Here is a 14,491-nt window from a genome sequence, read left to right as displayed (position 1 = left end):
TTCCTTTGAAAACATTTTACCAGTTGCCTTTTGTAAAAAGCATCTTTGAGACAAGTATGTTTTTTTTAATGCGTACAAAGAAATAGAGAGACAAAGATAGAAATATAAGAAATAGTATAACAAGAACATGGCTAGTTTGCAATAATACATATCTACATTACCCAACTATTCAGGGGTGGGTTTCAACCGGTTCGCGGCGGTCCCTGCGAACTGGTTGGTCAGCGAACCCAGAAGTAAGCAACTTCTGGGAACGGCGAAGGGCCCACCCACCCGCCCGCGCTCCTTACCAGTCATTGAAGGCTTCTGTGCTTCCACGCAGGTGCATGGCACATACAGCGCCTGCGCGAGTCTCCGCGAGCAGCTGGAGCATCGCGCAGGCGCTAAGACGCATGCGTGAACTGCGCGCGTGCATGAGGACGCCGCCGGCCCTGTTCCAACCGAACCGGTTGGAACGGGATTAGCAACCCACCCCTGCAACTATTCCACAGGTAATTACAATGATCGTTTATGTAAAACTACAGAGTGTGAAACAGCATATTATATATAGTAGTTTGCAAGTAGTTTGGGTTTTTCCCCCCAGAAATATTCCAAAACTGTGCTTAATTGAGTAGTTTCACATAGCACAGGTAGAACAACTGAGAAATAAGATGTAAAAGGTATAAATAGCTATGAGTCCTTCCAGAACTCTTGACAGTTCAACGTTCACTCTTAATTCTGCCTGAAGGCCACACGTAGACTAGAAACATCTGCATGTACACATCCAGACTTGTATATGAATTTCAATGCAATCTACATACCCCTTCACAATACAGATTTTTTTTTCCCTCAGCTTCATGGGATTCCAAATGGCCATTCAGAATAAAACACAAGAGTAAAGCACAATCTGGCACATTCCTCTTTTTATCTAAAATCTTAAAGGAAGAAACGATAGAGCAAACTACATAGCTAATTATTAATAATCTATCTTTTATTTTATTTTTTTAAACACTTAACTATCTGATTCGACTGGAAGTTCTCCAGCTGGACAGACGAGGGGAGGTGTGAACTCTGAAGAGTCTCACATGAACTTTGTCTGACAAATCAATGCTGAGATCCTTTTGGATCAGAACCTCCCTGTGAGGGGTGGTGGTGAAGAAGGGGCAGCATCTCATCAGATCCAGAGGGAGAGCAACAGGTCCCTCATAGGTCAAAGATTTGCCCTCTGACTCAGAGTCGGGGCAGCAGCATGGCAACATGGCTGCACAAGAAGTTGGCTTCCAGCCAAAGCAACTGAACAGGAGCATCCAGGATGAGATGAAAGCCCAGTAAGAAGATCTAATTAATCCACAGTCATAAGTCAGAACTTGAAAAAGGCAAAGAACCATGAAAGTATAAATAATATTAATGGACTGATTTGGATTTTGGCAAAAAGAAAGAAAGAACGGGGGGAAATGTAGGGTTGAACCACTAGCCCAAAAAGAGCCATCTGCTTGAAATGTGTGTGGGCAGAAATCTGGACAGAAAAGGAGAAAGTAGAGAAGTGACAAACCCACTCAAATACAAACTCTAAATTTGGTCTTGGATTTGAAAAGACTGTGTTTTTAAAAGAGACTAGGAGGTTGAAATAAAAATCAAAACATACCGAGTAGACTTGCTCCATTTGAATTTCTTCTAACTAATATATCTCAAGCAACTCCAATTAATGAGAGGTGGAATGTAACAAGGGGGAAAAATCAAGAAAAAAGCACTATTTTCTCACTGATAACCTAACCTTGCCTATGCTGCGAATGGAATGTGAAACTGTGAGCAGGAAAATTTAATTAACCAATTTCCATAAATCAGAACTTGGAAAAGTAGGTGGTGAAGAGAAATATACCGGAATTTGGCCGTATGCAAGTTTGTTCCAATTAATATATTTTGAGCAACTATATCCAACGAGAGGTGGAAGGTAACAAGGGAAAGATAATAAAATCAAGAACTGGGAAAATACAAAAGATCAAGATGGCTCCCGCTTCTCTTCCTTTTTACATTAGATGAATTGGCTAAATTTAAGGTGGACCACAACTTTGAAATAAAAACAGAAAATTTTGGAACTGGACATTAAGGAAGAACAAAAGATTAAGATGGCTCCCATCATTCTTACTCTTCAGCTGAACTAACCAAATTTAAGGTGGACCAGAACTCTAAAATAAGAACTGTATAACTAACTGTAAGTTTGGAACTGGAAATTATGAAAAGGTGGGAATGTGAAGAACTATGTAAAATTATAAAAAATATGCATAAATCATTAAAATCAAATCTAAATAGAATTTTGAACTCAGAGAAGCAGGAACTGAAGGAAGAAATGGGGAGGGATAATGAGGGGGTAGAAATGGTGGAAAATAAAAAGTAGACAAAAAAACTTCATTGGGTTTGACAGTAGTATAGGGGAAATTGAAAAGGGGGGATGTGTCCCAACAAAAGGAAATAAAAAGCAGACAAAAGATTTTATTGAGGTTGACAGTGGCATAGGGAAAACTGTAGAGGGGGGAGTTTACGGCCCAATAAAGGGAAACACAAATGATTTCACTGGGTTTGACAGTGGCTTGGGAAAAATTGACAAGGGTGGACATGTCAAAATAAAGAAAAGGGAGAAGACAGGAATAGAGAAGTGGGACAAAAGACTTGGAAAAAATCAGATAATTAGAAACGGTTATATGGGGAAATATAAAGTTGAGATATGTATATTTACTCCTATACATGATAATAAAATTGAGTTGCTAACTGATTGAATATGATAATGGACAGATAATTAAATAAAGGTTAAAATATATGGAATAGGGGCAAATATGAAACTATTATGGGGAGAATGTAAAGCAGAGGTATGTGATTCACTTTTATACATGATAGTTAAACTGAGTTGCTAACTGATTGAATATGACATTGGAAGGATAATTAAGTATGGGTTAAAATATATGAAACATGGACATATATAGAACTTCTAAGATGATGAACAAAGTGAGATGTGTACTGCTTGTTATTCTATATAGTAGATTAAGGGAATTGTAATGAACATTGAACAGTAAGGATTGTTATTTAAAGACAATTTAGGGTAACCTAAGCCAAGATATGGAAAAATGGAGAGGGAACATGAAATATACCAACAATGGGAAATTATTGAGATTACAAAGACAGAATCACAAATTTGGGGCATGTAAGAATGAATAATTATATAAATATAATGATGAGAATAGCTGGGAATTGTAACATCTCGCCCAAAAATAGGCTGGTGTGTGTGTGTTGAAATACAATTACTATATATGTATACTTCTTATTTTCCTCTCTTTTAAAAAATGGAAAAGATATATGTTAAAAATAAATATGTATATTGAAAAGGAATTATAAATACCATCAATATAAAATGGAGCTCACTCAGAGGCTGAAATACACCAAGTAAATGAGATGAAGAGTATGAAGTAGAGGAGAGAGGTAAGGGAAGGAGAGAGGGAGAGGAGAGATGGCAGGGGGGGAAGAGGAGGAGAGAAAGAAAGAATGGAAAGGGGGAGAGGAGAAGGAGAGAGGAAGAGAAGGATGACAGAGGAAAGAAAGTAGGTAGGGAGGAGAAGGAGAGAGGGAGAAGAAAGTGATGGATAAGGTACAAATATGGTGTATGAAGAGCAGAAGAGCCAATAATTGTTTTTGGGAGTTGATGGTAAGACGAATTGATGTAAACAGTTAATAATATAATAAGATGTTGGTTATGTAATAGTATACATGTGGCTATATGTTATGAAAGTGAAAAAATAAAAAACTTTATATAAACACTGTCTGAAACATAACTAATAATATCATATACTGTAAGTATGCATCATCTTATATCAGCATCATAAAGATACTGTTTTCAACAAATTGCAGTATGAAAGTTGAGGTCATTGTAAATTAATTTATGTAAGGAATTCCTGCAGACTAGAACACACTATGTACCAACCATTCAATTTTCATTTATCATGAATCAGAACAGCATGTGGCTTTTCTTAAACAACATACCAAGCAAGTAAAAAGTAATGGACAAGGACTCAAATATAAAATGGAAGTCAAAAAATGGTGACATGTCAGTATCTTCAAAACTCACACATTTTCAAGATGATTTATTAACCAAATTTTATTGATTAATCATACTATACGCATGTTTTGTTTTATATTATTCTCAGGTTTGTTAGATTTTTATCAGCGTATCTCAACCTATTGAATCAAAACTTCATTCTAAGTACAACACATTTCAAATACTACACAGCGTTTCATTATACGGAAATGAATTAACACTATTTCTAATTATAAATATTATATCCTGTTTCTTATATCACACATTTATATTAAACGTCATATTTCTGCCTTTATAAACTGATAAATGTATGGTGAACATTTTATAAATAAAGCAATTAAATCGTCCTATTCTAACATACTCTATTTTTATCATTTTATTAGTGGGTTTGGAGATCCATATTCCTCAAAGAAAAATTACACTGGGAAATAAATAAATCACTGTATTTTTAAAACATTAAACATGTCTACATCTCCATGCTAGAAATCATATCATGAAGTTATTACTCTTCAGTTTCTTTTGCCAAGCCTTTTAGCAAAAATATCAAATTCAGTTTAAGTACAATGATTGTTTGGAAATGCAATAAAGTTAACAGGGGAATGAAGAGATGAAACAGAAATGTTCTTCTCTTTTTATTACTTTTCTTAAAATACAGATGGTCATATCAGCTTGGATCCCAATAGACAATTGTGTATAACCAGTGACATTCAGGAAAGAATTGTTGACTTTCATTATTAACAGCTTTAATAATAAAAAAATGTATCATACTACATATAGTTCCAGAAGGGTCCTGAAGCCACAAAAGAGATTGTGAGGATGGGAGGAAGAACAAAAATGAGAAAGAATATGCTAATACATCTACAGAATTCAGTTTACTTGCATGGAGTAACTGCCACTAATTCACTTAATATACAAAAGTTTGACAAGCAGGTTTAATGTGCAAGTAATTTAATAAATCTCAGAGGGGAAAACACAAATTTGTTTTCCCCTTCTCAGCCATTCCAATATTTTGCAACAGAAGTCATGATCGAACTAAACACAGTACTATAATTAGATATTAACATTTCTAACTAAGGCAACATCCATCAAAACTACCCAGGTATTTAAGTCAAAACTTTTATTCCTGCAGATCAAGACATAAATATAGGAATTATTTAACAAGTTTATATGTGAGTTTATATGAATTTTTAAACCTGCTTTAATTGTTACATCTTTTAAATCTATGAAGCCCTATGAAGTAAATACTGCATTTCCTTAGAAATAGAGCTGAACATCAAACATGTTTTTCTAAATTTATAAGAAGAAAAAAGATCAGATATAACTTTTACATAGCCCATAGATCTTTCAGTTCAACTTCCAGTTCATAAAAATGATTGGCAAACAAAATATTTGTTAAACAATTTTTTTTCTCTAATAAAGCAAATCTCATGGATAGTTGGATAAATCCATGCAAATATACATTAACAAGCACAGATTAATTTGGAAGCATTAATGGCTGGCTGGATAGATAACTTAATATCAGTTGTATATTATTATTATACAATTGTATCACAGCGGCCAGTTGTTTCGCCGGATTTGGCATTGGTTACTAGTCAGGCCCCACCCAGGGACCTAGGATGTTGTAACGTATTTTCGTGATATGTGTGCAGATCCAAGCAGTGCGGCTTTTTGCATTTGACTGATGGTGATTTTGTCAATTTTTAACTCTTTCAAATGTAATTCCAGTGTTTTTGGAATAGCACCCAGTGTGCCAATTACCACTGGAATTACCACTGCTGGTTTGTGCCATAGTCGTTGAATTTCAATTTTTAAGTCCTGGTATTTTGTGATTTTTTCATGCTCCTTTTCGGCGACCCTGCTATCACCTGGAATTGCGATGTCTATGATTGTGACCTTATTTTTCCCAACCAGTGTGATTTCTAGTGTATTATTATTATTATTATTATTATTATTATTATTATTATTATTATTATTATTATTAACCATTATTTCCCCCTTGCTGTTGGTTTTATGTTATTTTACTACTTGTGTTTTAAAGTGCTTTTTAGGATTTTTTTTTAAAATCAGCTAAAGAAATTTATTTAATTTATCTGCATGTTAGAAATAAAGAAAACTAGAGAATAAAGACATAATTTACCTGTGGCCAAATAAATTATATGAAAAAGCATTTCTTTTCCTTGTACCACATCCACAACCACATGGGAAAAGCGGCTATTGTCCTCCATGAAGTAAGGAACTGGTGTGATAGGTTGGATCACTTCATGCATCAAAATAAATTTTTGGGCATCTTGGAGATTCCTCTCTGTCAGATTCAAATACAGGCCTTGATCCATGGTGCCACACTGAAAATGTATACATGTTTACATTAATTCAAGATTTTAAGAACTTAAGACATGTAGTAAATAGTGCATATATTTTGAGATCCCAAATTATAAAAATCTAAAGGCTAATTCTTATAATAAGCTGTGCACAACTGACTGGTCATCCAGATATATATAATATACTTCAATCTTTTTCCTCATTAGCAGATTATCCATATATATAAGTTTCCACACATGCAAATATGTTGCAATGAAGATATCTCAAAAAAAGAAACAACAGATAAGTGATGTTTTGATCCTTATACGCCCATATCACAAGCAAGAAGTACATAGCATACAACTCTCCAGATTGTGTTCGTTTGCTGTCCCTCCTGGATATGAACAGCAAGACTTGGAACTCAAAATCACAATGGCACCTCAGCCACAGTTGCAATTATAATTATAAAAGGAGCCTCAGGTTCTGTCAGAAAAGGAATGGCAGAGCCTGTGGATAGTCAAAAAAGAAATCAGCTTAGAGCAGTGATGGCGAACCTTTTTGTCATAGCGTGCCAAAAGCTGGGGGAGTGCGGAAGGGTCGTGCGCGTGTATGTCCACACCCATAATTCTATGTGCCTTCCCCCTGCACATGCGCATGTGACACCAACCTCCTAGGGTCACGCACGCGGGAACGAACTTCCGGGTTGCCTGTAGGGCCGTTTGTCCCCTTACGGAGGCTTCAGGGAAAATGAAGGCCAAAATCAGCTGGCCAGCATGTACATGCACACTGGAGCTGACAGGGCGACCCCTCATGTGCCCTAAGAAATGGCTGTGCGTGCCACCTGAGGCACACGTGCCATAGGTTTGCCATCACGGGCCTAGAGTCTCTAAGTAGCCACAAATGGACTAAATGCAACCTCTCTTGAATTCTGTTGAGCCTTATCTAGCTCCACAACAGTCCTATTGGCAGAGTAGATTCTTGTACTTTGGCATGAGTAGTAATAGATCAGTTTAATTGGAACTTCACATGTGGTCTTGTTATTTCATGCCTGACAGGCTCTGTTTTTCTGTGAGGGCTTTGGTATGATTCTACTTTTCCCAAGGAAACTTCTCCCCAAGAATTAGGTTATCACAATTATAATTAAGCTTACTGCTATATTTTAGCCCTCAAGCTCAAGGAGGCGTGTAGATCCAACTTTGTTTCTGGAAGCCAAGATGGCATTGCGAGAAGTTTTTCTTTTGCTCAAGTTGACTTGGTGCTCTAGTTCTATCTCCTGGAGATAACTAATCTGGCAACAGTGATACTTAATCCTTCCTTGGCAAATTAATATAGCAGACATCACAGAAACCGCCCTCACAGTGTGTTTTTCAACTATAGTTGCTGTAAAATTCTTAACCACATTGCTTATTGGTGCCACAATTTATACATCATCCTAATACCTGTTCTAATAAGTTGCACAAGTTTTCAGTTTGTTTGTAGTCCAATTTAAAAAGTTGATTCTTCCTATTAAATCATAAACAATTTAGGACCAGAAAAATGAAAGCTTCCTCATACTGTATTCAGTTTTCAGTTTATGTGTAGGGTAGTAGTGGTACGCATCGGTACGGGTATAGTGGCATGCATCGGTATGGGCAGGCGGTACTTATCGGTACGGGCATACCGGTGCCTGCCCGGAGCACCAGGTACCATTCCGGTTCAGTGCTCCGGAGGGCCCACCCACCCGCCCGAGCTCCTTACCTGTATTTGAGCTCTTTGGCACTTCTGCGCACGTGCACAGAGAGCACAGCGCATGCGCAACACTCCGCTAAACAGCTGGAGCGTCAAGGAGCATCACAAGAGGTAAGGACATGTGCACTGCACGCATTCATGTGGTGGACGCTGGACCCCGTTGCAACCGTACTGGTTGCAACGGGATCCAGAACCCACCACTGGTGTAGGGTCATATCTAAGAACAAAAAAGAATCTAGGCCAGTGTTGGCAAACCTCTTCAGCACTGAGTGCTGAAACAGGAGCATGTGCATGCCACAAACTGGAAGACCAGCCGCCCGGTGCGCATGTGTGCACCGGGAAGATGATCTTCTGGTTTCCAGCATGAGCATGCGCACTGGCCACCTGTTCTTCCAGATTCCGGAGCTCCTGTGCGCTTGAAGACCAGCTGGCCGGCACGCCGGAACCCAGAAGAGCAACGGGCAATGGCTTGCGTGTCCGGAGAGATGGCTCTGCATTTCTCTTCCGGCACACATGTCATAGGTTCGCCATCCTGGAACTAGGCAATGGAAATACAGAATGATGAGTTTTTAGGAGCAGCAGAATGTGGAATTCACTCCCTATGTACAATAGGCTGGATAGATTAATCCAAACAGTCTTAGCTTCCAGAAGAAACCAAAAATATCCCTGCTCAATGGACAATATGTTGCTCTCCCAATGTTAATCAGCTTGCAACTTATATCATCCTTACCATGGATTTAAAACTGTCAGTTAAATGTTAAACTCAGGATATTTGGAGGCTTTATTATTTTTACCATGTTTATTTATTTCTCTATTGATCCCTCGCTATTATAAATATTTTAACTTCCTAAACTGTAAAGGCAATTTACAATTTAAGTTGATTTTCAACTACCTGAAAATTAGGATTAGGGTTGGGATAAGGAAGCCAGGCAGAACGAGAGTTTTCTTGGTATTTGAATGACCCACTAAAGACATGAGTTATTGCAGTCATGTTAAACACACAAACAGCTGAAACGGCTACACTGTTCCTTTAAAAAAAAAGAGAGAGAGAGAGAAAACAGATTATTTTATATAGCCAGTGAAAATTTTCTATAACACTTATACTTTGCATCTCAGCTCAGAATAGATATTAAGTATGGATCATGGTTAAAGTTAGAATTTCCTAGAATGATAGTCCTGTACGATCTGGAGCAACATCTCTGGAGGCACCAAGTTGAACAAGGTTTCTTTATAATTTAACATTATTTTATAATTAACGATCTCATGATACCTGAGACTATATATAAATTATACATTATGCAATTACTATTCAGTACATATCACATCGTATTTTGTTGTGAACTCTACAATAAAAGTCTCCAATATTGTAACCCTTTCCTAAATTAGTTTAGCTTTTTTTAAATTACTGTGATACTGCCACATTAACTAGAATACAACATGTAGATACTTATTCCTTGAAGAATAAACCAATTACCAGTTGATTAGTTGAGGTAGCTAAACAGAAAAGTGGAGATCTAAAATCTTGCTACACATACTTTGGCAAGAAACAAAACCCATCATCATGAAAATAAGCAAGGATAAACACTCTTCTGTTTAAAACATCAAATATTTTCTTACAACAATCATTCATATATGCAAGCAGTAAGAATTATATCTTTCATTCTCAAATTATTTGCAAATTACCTAGGGTCAGCCTTTCCCAATCTTGATATCCTCCAGATGTGCAAGCTTCAGCTCCCCAAATTCTTAGCAACATCCATGCTGGCTGGGGAATTCTAGAAGCCCACACATCTGGAAGTTGCTCATGCTGGAAACTGAGTACATGTTCACAGATTCCTAGACAGAAGTATCTCTTTTGTGACAGAGAGGCTAAGTGATTCTTAAATAAATGCTTAAGTGCTAAACTACAAGTGTTTAAGATCATTTCTGCTAAATGCCTAGTTACTGAAAGGGAATACACTGCACAATAGTAGCTAAGATCAGCTAAGCAAGAATTCAACACACTGAACAGCTATGAAACAAGAGCAGATGACAAGCAAATTTAGTGATAAAGGCATACGTAGATTTAATTCAGCAGAATAGCAGGTTGAGTGAAGTTTTAGTAATATTCATAAAACCTTTAGCTAAAGTAAGGTAAAAGATATTAAATGCAGAGTTAAAGTAGCTGAGTGAAGTATTTCCATTATTTAATTCCTGGAATGAAATAACAAAACCATTTTTTATCTTAAAGAAGGAAACAGATAAAAGCTAGAAGACTTAATAAATATTTTAATTAATTCTAGATAAAATTGCCACATACAGTATATGCCCATAGAGAATGCACATTACTCCTAACTCGGTGCTACGCAGAGAGAACTTTGTAAAAGTAATTATTCAGATAATACACTGGGAACTCAATTCCATATTGTTTCCTAGGGAACAGTCTGTTAAAATTATTTAATTAATTCACTTGTACTCTCTCCATACAGGCATCCTGTATTATACTAACCCAAATAAGAGTCCCAGGACTGTTCCCACTTAACAGTTTCAAATACCAGCATTATTTTCCCATTAGAGTGTGCAATGTGCATGCTTTGCAGAAGCCAGATTTTATAGCTGAGGGTCCTGCATGATATCTCTAAAAATATGCAGTTAAATGTATCTGGGAGATTCCCGCCACTTACAGAGATCCAGATTTGATTTCACCCTTCTTTAGAAATTTATTCTTCTCCTCTTCATATGCTGGAACCTTCAAATCAGTGGTGGATTTCAATTTTTTTTAGAACCTATTCTGTAGGTGTGGCCTATTTTGTGGGCGGGGCTTGGCAGTCATGTGACCGGGCAGGTATGGCCAATCCAGTAGAAAGCTATCACACATTGAGGAAAGAACTTTGGGAGATCGGAGGAGGCAAGACAGAGGGGAATCCAGCAGAAAGCTATCACACGCTGGGGAAAGAACTTTGGGAGATTGGAGGAGGCAAGACAGAGGGGAATCCAGTAGAAAGCTATCACACGCTGGGGAAAGAACTTTGGGAGATCGGAGGAGGCAAGACAGAGGGGAATCCAGTAGAAAGCTATCACACGCTGGGGAAAGAACTTTGGGAGATTGGAGGAGGCAAGACAGAGGGGAATCCAGGGGAAAACTCCTGGGCTTGCCTCTGCTATCTGGTGGATTGTGCCGCTGGACCTCTCCAGCGGGCGGGGTTGAGCGTGGAGCGCGACAGGGCCGGGGCAGGCATTCCTAAAGTTACTTCCGGGTCCATTTCACCATCTGGTTCTCCCGATCCGGTGCGAACCGGCAGAAACCCACCACTGCTTCAAGTGCTGGAGAGCTACCTTACAGATTTGGGAGTAACAACTTATTCAATTTATACAAATTCAGAATAACTTAAATTCCAAGAACTCCTCCCCCAAGATCTGCTTGATTTATATTTCAAGGTGCTTAATGAATTGCCAGTCCATGGAAAAGTGAAAGGGCAATAAGACAAAGATATTATTTGATTCATTTTTTGTGGCTATAAATGCATATTATAGTCATTATGAATCTTACAATTATTATTTTTTTGCTGCAATACACAAATGTAGATAGTTCTCTAGAAATCATAGTTTGAAATATGTTGACTATCAGTCATGCAATGCATAAAATCAAACTGAATTATGGAATAGGTTTATATTTAGATACAGATACATAATAAATGTATAGAGTTATAGACACCCAAGCATAAAGAAAGGTAGGTAAAGAACTGAAAATAGAGCTAGTTTGGTGTAGTAGTTAAAGCATCAGCCTAGCCTGCTTGGTACCTTAAGGAAGTCTTTCTCTCCCAGCCTTAGGAAGGAGGCAATGGCAAATCACTTTAGAAAAAAATGACTTTAAAATGGCCAGCTGGTCAGAAGGAAATAAATATACTACAGAATACCTTTGAAACTACCAAAATAATCTGGGAATTTGCCATCATTTGAATCAGGAAACTATCAATTTGCAGTGACTTCATTGGTTTCCAATTGATTTTGTTGCATAAAATTTAACATATTAGTCATTACTTTTAAATATCTTAGTAAGATTTGGCTGCTCAGATATCTGAGAAACGGCTTGTAAGAAAAAAGGCCCTGCAATATGTCTCCAGAATCAACTGTTCGTATGATTATAGCAAGATTTACTCCATCATAGCATTCATCCTGGTTCAACTACCTTTCTTGAGTGGACCGGATTCTTTCCCGAATGAATTTTATTGTGTGAACAAAACAATACTTCATAGCAGGACTTCCTAACCTATGGGTCACAGCCCACTACCAGGCCATGGCCTATTCGCAACCAGGTCCTGCGAGGGGTGCCCCAAAGGTTTCTCTTCTCTCTTCCGTGGAGCTTCATGTTCACGGGTGCCGGCTCGCCATTTGCATAGCCCTGTTCCCCTCTACCCAACTCAGCCGGGCCACCTGCTCCCGATGCTTCAAAAGAGGAGCAGTAACAGCAGAGGCTGAGTGAGATAAATGCGCCCTGGTCAACTTCGATGACTCACCGAGAATGCCTGCACAAGAAACCCAATCTGCTTTTGGAGCTTTGGGAAGCCTCAGTGAGTCTGAAGAAGCATGAGACCGCACATCCAAAGCAGTGACGTGCAGTGAGGTTTATGGCTGGTGAGGCAGTCCTCTCCCCCGACACCCCACTTACTAAAGCATTTTCTTTCGCCTGCCTGAGGCTAAAGCACTTTCTTTCACCTGCCTGTGCTCGTGGAAGATCTCGGGCGGGCTGCCGTGAGCACAGGCGTGTGAAAGAAAGTGACTTTCTTTCGCCCGCCTGTGCTTGCCTCGCGGCAGAGCTCAGGCAGGCTGCTGCGAGCTCAGGGAGGGTGAAAGGAAGTGCTTCAGTCAGTGGGGTGTCGCGGGAGAGGAGAGAATGATGCCTGAGCATTGCATTTATTAAAGAAAAAAGAAAAAAAGGAAATTTGAAGGAAAAGCGGGAGCGTGGGGTGAGGGTGGGGGGCATCAGAAACGGAGAAAGAGAGGAGGAAGAGTGAGCGCGACGCTGCAGCTTTAAACAGAATGACAGAGTTGAAGCCTCTAAAAAATGCGCCCTCTACTATGAGGCAGGAGAACTGCGTGCCTCAACTACCTCAGGATTTTTTAGGCTTTTAACCTCAACTCTGCTTGAGCGCCAAAAAGGTCAGACTAGATGAAGCATGCAGTTCTCCTGCCTCATAGTAGAGGGCGCTTTTTTAAAGGCTTTTTTAAACAGGCAGTCATTCACGGTGTGGCAGCAGTTAGCTAGCCTAACCTCAGCACTCGCTTTTTCCCGTTTACATTTTTTTTCCTTTTCATGATTGACAGAGGTGAGGCTGTGCCTCCCCTGCCTCCCCTGACTGCACGTCACTGCTCCAAAGGCTTGTCTTCTCCATGCCAAAAGCTTTTGCAAACGGACAAAGGCTTTGGGGGAGAGATCTTGCACTGCGTAAGGTCTTCCGTCCCTTTGCAAAAGCTTTTGGCATGGAGAAGCCTGAAGGATCTGAGATCACGCCCCAAAGCCTTGTCTTCTCTCTTGCAGGCACACACAGGTGTGCATTGGCCTACCGCTTGTGCAGCCTGGTTCCCATCTCTGCCCCAGCCAGGTCACCAAGCAGGAAAGATTGGGGACCACTGCTTCATAGGATCTTTCGTCTCCAGTTGAATGTTCTCCTACAATTCATAGTATTCATGCTGAAATCAAGGTATGTTTTCTTAACTCCTTTGTGTATATGTATGTGTGTGTGTGTGTATGTATATATATATATATATAAATAAAACACAACTTTCATTCAGCAATCAAACACTCGGGCGGGTAATTGGAAGCCTATCCCCAGGCCTGCTGGGAGAGCCAGGTCTTGAGGGCTGCGCGGAAGGTCTGGATCGTGGTGAGGGTGCGGATCTCCATGGGGAGCTCGTTCCATAGGGTCGGGGCAGCAACAGAAAAGGCTCTCCTCCGTGTGGTCGCCAGTCGACATTGACTGGCAGATGGAATTCGGAGGAGGCCCAGTCTGTGCGATCTGATTGGTCGATTTAGGGAGGTAATCGGCAGAAGGCGGTCTCTCAAGTACCCAGATCCACTACCATGGAGTGCTTTAAAGATGGTCATCAATATCCTGAAGCGCACCCGGAGACCAACAGGCAGCCAGTGCAGCTCGCGGAGGACAGGTGTAACGTGGGCGAACCGAGGTGCGCCCATTATCACTCGCGCGGCTGCATTTTGGACTAGCTGTAGTCGCCGGATGCACTTCAGGGGCAACCCCATGTAGAGCCCATTGCAGTATTCCAGTCTAGAGATCACAAGGGCTCGAGTGACTGTTGTGAGAGCCCCCCGATCTAGGTAGGGCCGCAACTGGCGGACCAGGCGAACCTGGGCAAATGCCCCCCTGGTCACAGCTGACAGCTGGTGGTCAAAAGTCAGCTGTGGAT

At 39.7% G+C, this 14,491-nt stretch overlaps 1 protein-coding gene across 2 annotated transcripts in view; it reads right to left on the bottom strand.

Moving 5' to 3' along the window:
- Positions 1-14,491, bottom strand: part of SEMA5A (semaphorin 5A) — a 241,658-nt gene that overhangs the window by 60,145 nt on the left and 167,022 nt on the right. For both annotated transcript variants that reach the window (XM_087721907.1, XM_087721908.1), the window contains 2 exons: positions 8,979-9,114; positions 6,198-6,402 (listed from right to left, as the gene is read on the bottom strand). In XM_087721907.1, coding sequence (XP_087578033.1) covers positions 6,198-6,402; positions 8,979-9,114 — 341 coding nt within the window. The remainder of the gene's footprint in view (positions 1-6,197; positions 6,403-8,978; positions 9,115-14,491) is intronic.

Source organism: Thamnophis sirtalis, unplaced genomic scaffold (genome assembly GCF_051295495.1).
Source record: "Thamnophis sirtalis isolate CommonGarterSnake01/CBP01778 unplaced genomic scaffold, rThaSir2_p1.2 scaffold_8, whole genome shotgun sequence".
Classification (NCBI taxonomy): Eukaryota; Metazoa; Chordata; class Lepidosauria; order Squamata; family Natricidae; genus Thamnophis; species Thamnophis sirtalis.
The sequence above is the reverse complement of the archived record's forward strand: the minus strand, read 5'-3'. Positions and strand labels throughout refer to the sequence as shown.